Genomic DNA, 14740 nt, shown 5'->3' with positions numbered 1-14740 from the left:
TTGCAAATTGAGTTCAGGTCCTCATACATATATCAGTGTCAGGAAATTTTAATTTTTGGTTCACTATATTTAGATCAAAGATAAATAATTTATAAGGTGCCGATTTGTCTAGATGCCGATTTGTCTGGGTGCCGATTTGTCTATGTTAGGTGATTTGTCCCGATGTCGATTTGTCTGGGTACCGAACTGTCTAGAATTCAGTTCGGAATGAATGTGCATTCAACCAAATGAAGCTGATGAAGACAGATAGACGACATAAACTGTCCAACAGGCACTTAAATGACTGCATGCTAATCAGACTACAATCTCCAAGCATCAAGGAGTTCAACCCTGATGCTGCCATTGACAAATGGATGGTAAGGCAAACAAAAAAAAATATGTCTGTTAAGTGTTTCCTGATAAGAAAAATGGGGTGTAGATAGGTAAAAACTTTTTTCAAAAAAACATTTAACATTGATTGGGTAAATGGGGGGAAAATGCCATAACAAAATGAAATATAAACTAGAGGCTCTCAAGAGCCTGTGTCGCTCACCTGATTCTACTTTGGTTTTGGAAATCATGTAAAAATAGATTAAAATCATAACAGATACCCTAATAATGAGTGAGGCCAAATTTGGTTTAATATATTGGTCCTGTAATTTAATAAAAAATCCTGGTGGCCATCTTGAACAGTAAATCGGCAACAAAGTAGCAACACTTAATCAGCACCTCATAAGAAACATTTATGCCATGTTTTGGTTTCATTCCATTCAGTGCACCTCTAGAAGAAGCATTTGTATGTATTTCCCATAGGGTCTTATGTTAAAGGAAGTCCCCCCATTGGCGGCCATCATGGATGAAGGATCAGCTTCAAAGTAACAAAACTTAGTCAGCACCTCATAAGGAACATTCATGCCATGTTTGTTTTCAATCCATTCAGTATGTGGTTCTCTAAAAGAAGTCATTTGTATGTATTGTCCATAGGGTCCTTTGTTAAACATTGCCCCCATCTGGCAGCCATCATGGATGAAGGATCAGCTTCAAAGTAACAACACTTGGTCAGCACCTCAAAAGGAACAAGCATGCCATGTTTGGTTTCATTCCATTCAATGGTTCTCTAAAAGAAAACATTTGTACCTATTTCTCATAGGGTCCTATGTTTAACTAAGTCCTCCGCTGGCGGCCATCTTAGATTATGGATCTGCTTCATAGTAACAACACTTGGTCAGCACCTCATAAGGAACATTCTTGCCATGTTTGGTTTCATTGCATTTAGTGGTTCTCTAAAAGAAGACATTTTTATGTATTTCCCATAGGGTCCTATGTTAAACTAAGTCCCCCGCTGGCTGCCATCTTGGATGATGGATCAGCTTCAAAGTAACAACACTTGGTCAGCACCTCATAAGGAACATTCTTGTCATGTCTGGTTTCATTCCATTCAGTGGTTCTCTAAAAGAAGACGTTTGTATGTATTTCCCATAGGGTCCCATGTTAAACTAAGTCCCCCGCTGGCGGCCATCTTGGATTATGGATCGGCTTCAAAGTAACAACACTCGGTCAGCAACTCATAAGGAACATTCATGCCATGTTTGGTTTCATTCCATTCAGTGGTTCTCTAAAAGAAGACATTTGTATGTATTTCTCATAGGGTCCCATGTTAAACTAAGTCCCCTGCAGGCGGCCATCTTGGATTATGGATCGGCTTCAAAGTAACAACACTCGGTCAGCACCTCATAAGGAACATTCATGCCATGTTTGGTTTCATTCCATTCAGTGGTTCTCTAAAAGAAGACATTTGTATGTATTTCCTATAGGGTCCAATGTTAAACTCAGTCCCCTGCTGGCGGCCATCTTGGATTATGGATCAGCTTCATAGTAACAACACTTGGTCAACACCTCATAAGGAACATTCATGCCATGTTTGGTTTCATTCCATTAAGTGGTTCTCTAAAAGAAGACATTTGTATGTATTTCCCATAGGGTCCCATGTTAAACTAAGTCCCCCGCTGGTGGCCATCTTGGATTATGGATCGGCTTCAAAGTAACAACACTCAGTCAGCACATCATAAGGAACATTCATGCCATGTTTGGTTTCATTCCATTCAGTGGTTCTCTAAAAGAAGACATTTGTATGTATTTCTCATAGGGTCCCATGTTAAACTAAGTCCCCTGCAGGCGGCCATCTATGATTATGGATCGGCTTCAAAGTAACAACACTCGGTCAGCACCTCATAAGGAACATTCATGCCATGTTTGGTTTCATTCCATTCAGTGGTTCTCTAAAAGAAGACATTTGTATGTATTTCCTATAGGGTCCCATGTTAAACTAAGTCCCAAGCTGGCGGCCATCTTGGATTATGGATCAGCTTCATAGTAACAACACTTGGTCAGCACCTCATAAGGAACATTCATGCCATGTTTGGTTTCATTCCATTCAGTGGTTCTCTAAAAGAAGACATTTGTATGTATTTCCCATAGGGTCCCATGTTAAACTAAGTCCCCCGCTGGCGGCCATCTTGGATTATGGATCAGCTTCAAAGTAACAACACTCAGTCAGCACCTCATAAGGAACATTCATACCATGTTTGGTTTCATTCCATTCAGTAGTTCTCTAAAAGAAGACGTTTGTATGTATTTCCCATAGGGTCCCATGTTAGTCTAAGTCCCCCCCTGGCGGCCATCTTGGATTAGGGATCAGCTTCAAAGTAACAACACTTGGTCAGCACCTCATAAGAAACATTCATACCATGTTTGGTTTCATTCCATTCAGTGGTTCTCTAAAAGAAGACATTTGTTGTATTTCCCATAGGGTCCTATGTTAAACTAAGTCCCCAGCTGGCGGCCATCTTGGATTATGGATCAGCTTCAAAGTAACAACACTCGGTCAGCACCTCATAAGAAACATTCCTGCCATGTTTGGTTTCATTCCATTCAGTGGTTCTCTAAAAGAAGACATTTGTATGTATTTCCCATAGGGTCCCATGTTAAACTAAGTCCCCCGCTGGCGGCCATCTTGGATTATGGATCGGCTTCAAAGTAACAACACTCGGTCAGCACCTCATAAGGAACATTCATACCATGTTTGGTTTCATTCCATTCAGTAGTTCTCTAAAAGAAGACATTTGTATGTATTTCCCATAGGGTCCCATGTTAAACTAAGTCCCCCGCTGGCGGCCATCTTGGATTATGGATCGACTTCAAAGTAACAACACTCGGTCAGCACCTCATAAGAAACATTCATGCCATGTTTGGTTTCATTCCATTCAGTGGTTCTCTAAAAGAAGACATTTGTATGTATTTCCCATAGGGTCCTATGTTAAACTAAGTCCCCCGCTGGTGGCCATCTTGGATGATGGATCCGCTACAAAGTAACAACACTTGGTCAGCACCTCATAAGGAATATTCATGCCATGTTTGGTTTCATTCCATTCAGTGGTTCTCTAGAAGAAGTTCAAAATGTAAAAAGTTAACGCCGACGACGGACGACGGACGCCAAGTGATGAGAAAAGCTCACTAGGCCCTTCGGGCCAGGTGAGCTAAAAAGCTAAAAGAATAGACTTTTTTGGCAGGACAAAACTAGGGTACTAGGTGAGTTAGCAGTAAACAAATATATTAATTATAAATGTGATAGATCAAACAAACACAAAATTATATTCATTTCTACAGTTTTTAAGTTTATTGATGCCACACATTCTTAATATTTTCAGATCTGTACCAATAAAGTCAAAACAAAGTTGTAAAATCATTTTCAAACGATGAAACTATATTTACATTGTAGAAAATGATATAAACTTAGAAGTCTGAATCAATGTTATTAATTCATTTACGGTGCATTCTGTTTTTGCAGATTACACCATCTGGGCAGAGAAGGAGAGGCTGTATGAAGCATACACCTTTAACTAACCCTAGAGCTACTGACTGTATTATTGTACATGATAATGTAGAAAATGAGAATGTTATTGTAGAGAATGTAGAGGATAAGAGGGCAGAGAATGTAGAGAATGAGAGGGTAGAGAATGAAGAGAATAAGAGGGCAGAGAATGTAGAGGATAAGAGGGCAGAGAATGAGAGGGTAGAGAATGTAGAGAATGAGAGGGTAGAGAATGAAGAGAATAAGAGGGTAGAGAATGTAGAGAATGAGAGGGTAGAGCATAAGAGGGTAGAGAGTGAGAATGAGAGGGGAGAGAATGTAGAGAATGACAGGGGAGAGTATGTAGAGAATGAGAGGGTACAGAATGTAGAGAATGAGAATGCTATTGTAGATAATGTGAAGGTAGATAACGAGACTAATGATTCTGGGAGTGATAATGATTCTGACTATGAGTCAGATTTTGAATTCGAACAGAATGAATCTACCAATGACTATCTTGTTTCCAAGTACTCTTGTGAGGAATAACTTTTAATCAGATCAATATATATTTGTAATGTATTATAATATATTCACATTATTCAATAAACTACAATTGTTATGAATCACAGGTTATAATATAAAACAAAATCAAAATTAACGTTTGTTCAATAGCATCTCATTTGATTTTCGAGTGAAAATATAGGTCTGGCAAAACTTGGTACCCTGTACCCTGTAGGCCCCAATGTCTGACGGAAAAAAACTCTGTAGGTGTCCCTTCACTTTAAGTTAAGATTAGGTTAGGGTAAGGCTTAAGGGGTTGACCCAGGGTTAGAGTTAGTTAAGTATAGTTGAAGTTCTATATCGTGGGACTCCTAAACTATAAAAAGAAAGCCGACAGAAGTCACAGCATAAATGGACCTGTATCTACTAATTTATATGTTATTGGATGTGTTGAAAACGAAGCAGACCTTTGTTCATAATTGTTTTGTATTTCTTCAAGTGCAGACGACGCCCTCCTTGCCATTTCCAGCGTAATCACACGGAATATATTTGTGTCTTTCTTCCAACTAACGTTGTTTTGGGCTTCGCGCTTTGGTGATCACGTGTTTGAAAATCCCGTAATTTGATTGGACCAATTTCCGGTGTATGTTGAAATTTAGTCATATTCTTTAGAGTAAACATTTACGAGAATTACAAAGACCTTGAAATGAATGCATCTATTTAGGGTAAATATACTGGTGATAATGTATTGAGTAACTAATTAACCGAAGAAGGCACAAACACCACGTCAATGATTTTTTTTTTGAGCGGTGTTAATGGAATTATCACCAGACCGGGAACTAATTTACGAGGATACTGTATTTATTTAAAGAACCCTTTTAAATTTCGGTCCAGTACATAAAATAAAGAGTTGACAAGGAAGTTCTCATATCCTTATGTCAAAGACAAAGTGTTAAAAATAATCTTTAAGTGTATTTTGCATAAATTCACAAATAATGGGGGTCTGCATTTCTGTATTATACTACTATTATACTTTTTCAGGCCAATTTTCCCTACTCTTTGTATTTTGTTACATTTATAACGTCACAGTACCCAAATTGCACCGAGTACCCAAATTGCACCTATTTAGCAAAAATAGCAGCGAAAATCTTACAAGTTTTCCTAGGGACTAAACAATTTGTATTTTTTATCATTTGACATTATGCACGTCTTTCAAATAGATAAATATATTTAAATATTCACAAAACATTCACAGTATATATAAACAGATAAAGTAATCGCTGGAAAATTTAAAATCTGCGGAAACGTCGCCATCATCGCAACGTCCACAAAAAGTCTTCTTTTAAAAATTTGCAAATAAAATATGTTACGGCCTCAGCATCCATTTCTTAAAAAAATGAATAGTAAACATGGACAAATGTCAAATTGTTCTAAATATTTGAAAAAATAAATAAAAACATATGTTTTTCGATTTTTGAGGACGTGAATTTAACATAGATGCAATTTGGGTACTCCTCATTACAGAACTATGGATCGTTTGGAGGTCGGTTCAAACCCATTTTTCTATGATTCAATATGGATTCAAAATTAAATTGGTGGAACTATATAGTAAATAAGGATACATCTACAAAATAAACACAAAATGGAAACTTTTGTCTGGATCATAAATAAAAGTAGGCGAAAAAACTGTCAAAATAGTTGCAATTTAGGTACCCTCACGTTAGTTCTCCAGACACGAAGGTCAAGTGAGCCTTTTCATCGCTTGGCATCCATCATCTGTCATCATCATTCTTCATCCATCCATTAGTTTTTCTCTAAATGTTAGATCCGAAACTACTCGCATGGCCAATTAGAATAAAGCTTGGCCATTATCAGTAATGGTATATTTGGTTTCTGATGATCCGACCTGCCAACCAACATGACAGACACTGCTACAAATAAAAGAGTTAAAATCAAAGTTTTGTCTATTATCTTGATAATCGCTATAGATAAAGAAAATCTGACAGGTCTGGAATGTTCAGAAGGAGCCTGTGCAAATTTTCCAGTTACATCAACACTGTCAGACGACTTTGCCCTTAAAAAACAAATTTTAACATTGGTTTTTATGTTTGCCTATTATCTTTAAAACTGTAATAGATAGATTTTTAATAGATATGATATATATTCAGAGGGCATTATACAGTGGGAAATCTACATGTAATGTTAAAATATTACCTCCCCTGTAAACACTGAAAAACTTCAATTTTTCAATGTTTGTTCCATTTTAGCAAGGGCACTATTATTAATAAATCCACAAGAAAACATTCTGCAACTTCTGGTAAATAGAAACAATTAAAAATGAATTAAAATCAAATCAAATTTTCCATATGATGTTATTGCTGTAAATATGGCGAGAACACAATGTGGGAACATAACATATTTTAGCCATTTTTAGGTATTGCAACATATAGACTTTGTGACACATTACTTATATACTTGGGCATTCTAGATTGAATACAATTTATAATATGAAGAAATTCTTCTTCATTTCTTCACATATTCTTGCATTTTGGTGCCGTGATGAAGATTTAAATAAGCCGAAAGCAATAAGACGAAAAAAAGATGATTTGAAAAACGAAGCAGAGTTAGACAGGAAAGATTTTTTTCACAACATTTGAAAGTATAGAACAAAAGAAGAAACTTTTGGATGATTTAAATCAACAGATTCTCAGTGCAATCGATTCGTAGGATATTGAAGAAGAAATTCTTAATACGGAAAAGTATACTTTAAACTTATAAACCAAACTAAGACACTTGCGTAATTTCATACAAAGTTAAGGGAATTCATGTAATCAAACAAATGAACAGTCTACTTCATCCAAACTTAAAATAGCAAACGATGAGTACAGCAGGCTATAGACCTTTGTGTAAAATATGTTTAAAATGTTGCAATGCGAATAATTCCTGGAGTACCAACTTCAATTTATTTTTTCTACTGGCTTTATAACTCTCTGGAAAATGCCAATTATAAGTATATGTATGCAGCTAGATCAGAGAAGTTCAGGGAAAATATTCCAAAGGAATCGATTCATATGCAGCAAAAATTAACATTAAAAATTAAAAACCAATTTTTCAGAGAACAATTGAAGGTCTTTCCACATTAAATTTCTTAATGATTGATAAGAAGTTACTTTCGAAGTTACTATTGGTGTCCAATTATAGGTTTCTTCATACTGATTCCAAAAAATATATGGTTTCTATATACTTTTATCTTTAATAAGGGAGATAATTTGCTACTTCTGGTTTAGAAAATGACACTTCCGGCCTCATATGAAAGCTTTATTTACACTGATTTCAAAAATATATGGTTTCTATACACTTTTGCCTTAAATATGGGAGATAATTTGCTACTTCTGGTTAAGAAAATGTCACTTCTAGTCTCATATGATAGCTTTCTTTGCACTGATTTCAAAAATATATGGTTTCTATATACTTTCACTTGAAATAAGGGAGATAAACAGCCACTTCCCGTTTACCAATGGTCACATCGGGTGACATAAGGTAGCTTACTTTACACCGATTCCGAAAAATATATGGTTTCTATATACTTTTCTTTCAAATAAGGGAAATAATTAGCTACTTCCAGTTTACTGAAGGTAACTGTTGATGTAGACGACAAGTTTTTTTTTTTAAAGACCTTGACTACCCATGAGGGTCTTGCACGTTCTGTATGTCATTTTAAGGTTACTGTATGCTGATTCTAAAAATATATTGTTTCTTAGTATTTTTCCCTTGCATAAGTGCAAAAATAGCTACATCAGGTTTGCACAAGGTCACTTCTGGTTGATATTTTTAAAAGTCATGTGTCACCCAACCCTTTTCAAAGGACCCTATCATAAACCAGAATGAAGAAATAATCAATTTACCTTAAAATTTAAAATTTCAAGGACAATAGCTCCTATAACATATCATCCTATTGCTTCGAACTGAATGTACTATTTCTTCATCTCAACAAACAAAAAAATAGAACCAGTTCTTTGATATCTAGCTTTTATAGTATGAGATAAGATGCACACACAAGCAAAGGGCAAAATTTAGAACATTACCTTGACCTATGACCTTGACACCATTTTCTTTTAGGTGGACCAAGGACATCAAATCAAGATATCCTAGGTCTTTATCACTTACAATTCATGAATTACATTTACACATATCATTTATGTCAAATACAAAAGGGGAAATAACTCTAAAATGGAGTCTCATTATCGCTTCAGTTAAAATTGACCGAAGCATCCTGAGGAATTAACGAGCAATGTGGAAAAATAAATTTGTTGATTTCTTTTACGGTTGAGAAGGAGATGTGCACAAAAGGAAAACAGTGTTTGGGGAGATAACTCTTACAATAAAAAGTGTTGCGTTTAACAGGGTGAGTTTCAAAAGTGCAATAACTGTTTGATATCATATGCAAAAAATCTATGCGACATCTTGCGAAACCACTTTATACTGCAAAAAAAAAAGGGTTTGGCGGAAGAAGAAAAAATAATAATCAGAACAAAATCAATAGGTCTTTCCACAGAAAAGTTGAAAGAAATAATTAAGTTACTAAGCAAATTCAAATGGACCTTAACCTGATGTAAACATTGCATGTGAAGTGATTGAGCAGACCGCAAATACATGTACAGAAATCAAGACGAGCCTTTTCTTAGAATTGTTAAAAAAATTGATAAAAATCTTTGTAATGGATAACCTACTTTATATTTATTTAAATATTTGTTTTTGATTTTTTAACCTTCACAGACACAACCGTTACATTCATGTAAAGACAATATTTCTATATTAAAAGTTCATGTGACAAAAGCAGACCTGTGTACTGGAAAACTTGGATGTCAAAAAAAAGTATATCTTTGGAAAGTTTTACATATTAAGGACTATGTGGAACATTCTGAAAATTAGTGACCTGAAAGATCTTTAGATTTTGTATGTACATGATTTTTTACATTTTTATGCCCCCGCAGTAGCGGTGGGGGCATTAAGTTTTACCCTTGCCCGTCTGTACATACGTACGAACGTACGTCCGTACGTCCCAAAATTGATTTCCGTTCTCTAACTTGAGTTTGCCTCAACTAAATGTTATGAAACTTATACACAATGCTTATTACCACAAAACACAGATCAAGTTCGAATTTTGGTGGCGTCACTTTAACCATTCTAGAGTTATGCCCCTTTATAAATGGAAAAATTGCAAAATATTTAGTTTCTGTTCTCTAACTTAAGTTTGCCTCAACCAAATGTTATGAAACTTATACACAATGCTTATAACCACAAAACACAGATCAAGTTTGAATTTTGGTGGCGTCACTTTAACCGTTCTAGAGTTACATGTATGCCCCTTTATAAATGGAAAAATTGCAAAATTTTAGTTTCTGTTCTCTAACTTAAGTTTGCCTCAACCAAATGTTATGAGACTTGCACACAATGCTTATTACTACAAAACTCAGATCAAGTTCAAATTTGAGTAGCGTCACTTTTACCGTTCTTCAGTTATGTCCATTTATAACTATATGATATGCAAGCGGGGGCATCATCTGTGTCCACATGTGGACACTATCCACATTTATTTTTATCAATATGCAGCAAAGATTAACATGTTTTTAATTTCAGCTTCACAAGCCTCTAATACAATTATCTCTTTAGACATGATAGACAAGGAACATAAAACATCATGTATTTTCATGTATATTTCTAGTAACACAGTTTAACAAATAATTTCTTTAAATTGTATGATTGCTGTTTAGAAATAACTTTTAATCAGTATTGTCACATGGCTTGTTTTACTATTGATTTTCTTGACTTTTTCTTAAGAAGAGTGACATTTCTATTGTTCTCTTGTCATCAGTTTTGCCACTGCTTAGAGGAAATAAGTATTGTACAAACTGATGTTACCCTCTTTAAATAAAGTATTTATTATCATTATATAAATAGAAACAATAAATAGTAAAAATTGTCAGCAAGACGAGATCTGCAAATAAGTCAACATGGGCAAAACTCCATATAGGCTTAAAGAATGATGATTTTTTTTGGGAGGGGGGTTGCCTTTTATCTTGAAAACTATAATAGATAGAGAAAAACTTTGCAATCAAAAATGATCCAGAAGACATGATCTACAAATAAGTCAAAATTGCCAAAATCTTTGGTCAAATCTTTTTTGGAGTTATTGCCCTTAAATGACAATTTTTAGCAATACTTTTGAGTTTTTGCATTTTATCTTGAAAATATAATATATAGATAAAAATTGAAATAGCATACAGGATCAGCAAGACAAGATCTACATATAAGTCAACATTGCCCATATTTTCAATCAACTCCTTATAGGAATTATTGCCCTAAATTGGTGATTTTTATGATTTTTTTTGCCTATTATCATGAAAAATATAATAAATAGTGGAAACTTTGAAAAGCAAAAATGATGAACAGGACAGGATCTACATTTGAACAGTATGTCAAGATAGCCGAAATTGTCAGTCAAACCTTTATAGGAGTTATTTTCTAAAGATGATTTTTATAATTTTTTGCATCTTTCGGGAAAACTTTGGTGAATAAAGAAAAACTGTAAACAGCAAAAATAATCAGCAAGAAAAGACAACAAAAAAGAGATTTTAATCCTGAATTATATTCTAGACTACAAGGTTGGAGAGTGGCCATAGCTGAAGATGCACATATTCTAGATGAGTTACACAGTCTCTAGTTTTCTATTCTTTCAGCACCCCATTATTATCTATTCTATTTTTGTCCGCCCATAATATTCTCTATTCTGTAAACCTAAAAACAAACAACAAAGATTGACTCAATGCATTTAAGTGCAAGAAAGTTGATCTGTACTAATAAAATCTATGACAAGTCTTTAATATTTTTGTCTCCATGAATTTCTTTATTTTGGTGATTAATTTGGTTGGCTCTTAAATCATCGCGCTGACATACTGTTAACTCAGTTGACTCCAATATCTGAAGGCTGGCAAAAAAATCATACAGACTTCAATCACCCTGTAGACTGCTAGAAGTAACTTGCAGTTGTTTCTTAGGTCCAGTATTAAATATTTGAGGTTAACATATTTAACAGTTGTCAATTTGGTAAGTTTTGTGGGCACAAAGGGTTAGCATTGAATGGGACAACTGAAAGAGCAAGTGCAAGACACTGTCTGAATGCTGCATAATGAATAAATAGATTAAACAATCACAATTCAAATGCAAGGTATAGATTTTACTTTAAAATCAAAAGAATATGGCGAATTTTCCTCAGAGTTTATTTCTCAATAAAAGCAATTGAAAAATCAAATATCAAATACGCCTAAAATCTATATTTAGTTTGTTGAATTTAAACGATGATCTTTTCAAATATGTATCGTTTATATAAATAATGAAAGTATGTAAAACTAAAAATATATACATAAAGAGTAAAAAAAAGGAAGCATGTTTTTGTCAATGACAAGGCTGATTGAAATACAGACCCTGTATCCATGCTTTGGTTACAAGAATCTTACAATGATCTGCTCTACTTTCTGTTTTAAAGACCATTCAGATTCTCTGGTTTTGTCGTAATTCAAAAATTTAAAGGCTAAAATTTCCTTGGCAGATGTAATAATTACCAGAACAGAAAGTAGAAAGTGTTGTCAGATTCTTGTAAGTGAAGCGTGGATACAGTATCTGTATTTCAATCAGGTGGGTTTTATTTTTAACAATATCAGCTTTTCAAAATTTAAATGATATATAAAACAAATCCCTGTAAGGACATATATATTTAAGCAAACATCTGATAAAAAATTATTTGTCTTACATGTACCTTTTAAGTGTAAATTTAATGTAAGTGAATTTATTGTTCAATGTGATTGTGTTTAGTTTCGAATGTGTCAACATCTCGATTCATTTGTTTAAGGGTTGTTTTAGAGTATTATTGGTACTGTATCTTGTATGTTGAACACATTTTTGTGCAAAAATGCTGAATTCGAATTTCCAAATACAAAAAAATGAATATCAGTATGTGTACATAATAACATTTCTTTTTAAGTCAGGATAATTTTACAATTTCAATTTTCAATAGACAGCTCAAGATTTTACTTTCAACATTAACATTTGTCTTGAAGAGGCATTAAAATTAGTTATGAAGTCTATCAAGTAACAGACATCATATCATGGATGCATAATTGTATGAAGATAAATCATGAAATTTTGTTTAACAGGACTCTTTAAGAACTGATGCTATTTAGCTTTCACAAGGAGTGGTCTAAGTAGTCAAACTACTGTATCACTGGCCTGTCAACACTGTGGTTGTGAGTTCAAATCCCACAGTTGGCATGTGCGCTGTCAATTCCAATCTTAAGGTGGCTTGGGTGTCTTCCTCCATCTTGCATTTTGAAATAGCAGATAACAATTGGTCTATATCTTTAATGAAATGTGCAAATTTCGAGAGTAGTATGTAATTCATGTGTAAGACTTTACGTGTAACTATAGAAAATTATGTGTTTTATCATATTTACGGGGAGATAACTCTGAAAAAGTAACTTTTATAAAAGAATGTGTTGTAAATTTACCTATTATATTATGTAGCAAGAAAACGAATGACCCCACTTTTGTACGACCGCAAAAAAATTTGCGGTCGTATATAGGTATCACGTCGTCGTCGTCCGAAGACATTTGGTTTCCGGACAATAACTTTAGTATAAGTGAATAGAAATCTATGAAATTTAAACACAAGGTTTATAACCACAAAAGGAAGGTTGGGATTTATTTTGGGGGTTGTAGTCCTAACAGTTTAGGAATTAGGGGCTAAATTGGGGCCCAAATAAGCATTTTTCTAGTTTCCAGACAATAACTTGTGGAAAGGTGTATGGATCTCTCTGAAATTATACCACAAGGTTCTATACCAGAAAGGCTTTGGGGGGGTTATGGCTCAAACAGTTTAGGAATAAGGGGCAAAAAAGGGGGAAAAACAAGGGTGTCCTGGTTAATGGACAATTACTTTTAAGTAAAATGTTAAGTTTGGATTACCTCCCTTACACTGCTTTTAAATTATTAAATGGGTAATGATGGTTGCAAACTTGGGGGGGGGGGGGGAATTCTCAACAGCATAGTGTATTTGCACAAAAGCAAAAAAAAAAAGGGGGGGGGGGGGCAATTCGTAACAGCATGGTGTATTGCACAATTGCAAAAAATTGAATATAAATTCAAATCATATAACCAATTCTAAGTTCTTTGACTACAGTTATTCTGTGTCAGAAACCTATTATGTGTCAAATATTTAATTACACTCCAAATTGAGACCTGTATCAAGTGCGAATATTGTGTCCCTTTTTGCCCCAACTGCTCAGCGGTCGTATCCAGCTGTGCTCGGCGAAGCAATTTATTTCTTTTTCTTATCTGAAAGCATATTATTAGAGCTATCTTCTCATATTTATCTTACAATTCTATGGTTTAGTTTTCTTTTAATCACACAAAATTGTGTTTTCCATGCATAATCTATATAAAATCTGACAATTTTGCACAACCTGTAGCATGAAAAAAAGCCCAGTGACCCATACTTTTTATTATATTTTTTAAAAAAGCATGATATAAACCACATTTTGACAAATTATTAAAAAATTCTATGGATATTAATGAAGACCCTATCCACCTTAATTGACTAGGATTGTCAGTTTTCCTACCGAAGGTCGTGGTTCTCTTCGGGCACTCCGGCTTCCTCCACGAATAAAAACTGAAACAATAGTGCTGAAAGTGGCTTAAATACCAATCAATCAATCAATCAATCAATAAATTAAAGTATTTGTGAATATATATAATTTATATTTCCCTTTTTTAAAGGGTGTCTGCAAAGAAGAATTCCACAAGCTATCACACACATTGGAAAGATGACCATCCTTCATAAGAGACAGTCACATGTAAAATATTGGTGTATAGTTGATCAAAGGGTTTAACAATGTAACAAGCTAGATGTTGACTCAATTGTTTCACTGTTAATCACTTAACCAAAAGCCATATATTCAGTGTAAAACAAGTCTGTGTGAACATCATGGAGCAGATGGAAAAGTACAATGTATGGGCTGCTTATTATTTTATAAAGAAACTGTTGAAAATGTATGTATAGTAAATGATAAAAAAAACTAGATTTATATAATAAATATATAAGAGTCTTCAGAAAACAACCAACCATCAAACCTTAAAGGTATAGGGTTGCCCTGAAATGATGATGCTACACAAGCAAGCAAGTATGCAAGTTTAAAGATTTTTACATGGAAACCTATAAGAAATATAACAAAAAAGATAAAATTGTATTGTATAGAAATACAAATATTTTGACACAAAAAACAGACTTTATATATGTCAGTGTCAATGTAAAAAACCCACAATCAATGACGAGGCTATTTGTTGTTCCAAAACATG

At 34.2% G+C, this 14740-nt stretch overlaps 2 protein-coding genes across 2 annotated transcripts in view; both read left to right on the top strand.

Annotated features, from left to right (window-relative positions):
• Nucleotides 1-157: 157 nt before the first annotated feature.
• On the top strand, nt 158-4380 carry LOC127698359 (uncharacterized protein DDB_G0290803-like). The gene is made up of 2 exons (XM_052201776.1): nt 158-356; nt 3827-4380. The coding sequence occupies exons 1-2, from the start codon at nt 228-230 to the stop codon at nt 4373-4375; spliced, it is 678 nt and encodes a 225-aa protein (XP_052057736.1). The 5' UTR covers nt 158-227; the 3' UTR covers nt 4376-4380.
• Nucleotides 4381-4978: 598 nt separating this feature from the next.
• The window catches only part of LOC127698342 (uncharacterized), a 49379-nt gene continuing 39617 nt past the window's right edge, over nt 4979-14740 (top strand). Inside the window, exons 1-2 of the mRNA XM_052201751.1 lie at nt 4979-5055; nt 14162-14434. The gene's annotated coding sequence lies outside the window, so the exon portion shown is untranslated. The remainder of the gene's footprint in view (nt 5056-14161; nt 14435-14740) is intronic.

Source organism: Mytilus californianus, unplaced genomic scaffold (assembly GCF_021869535.1).
Source record: "Mytilus californianus isolate M0D057914Y unplaced genomic scaffold, xbMytCali1.0.p SCAF_4, whole genome shotgun sequence".
Lineage (NCBI taxonomy): Eukaryota > Metazoa > Mollusca > Bivalvia > Mytilida > Mytilidae > Mytilus > Mytilus californianus.
This window is presented reverse-complemented; position numbering and strand designations above follow the sequence as displayed.

Excerpts from the sequence above, each read along its gene's own strand:
- LOC127698359 (XM_052201776.1), top strand. The coding sequence starts at position 228 with ATGAAGCTGATGAAGACAGATAGACGACATAAACTGTCCAACAGGCAC. Across the intron at positions 357-3,826 it reads CTGCCATTGACAAATGGATG|ATTACACCATCTGGGCAGAG; the intron begins GTAAGGCAAACA and ends CTGTTTTTGCAG.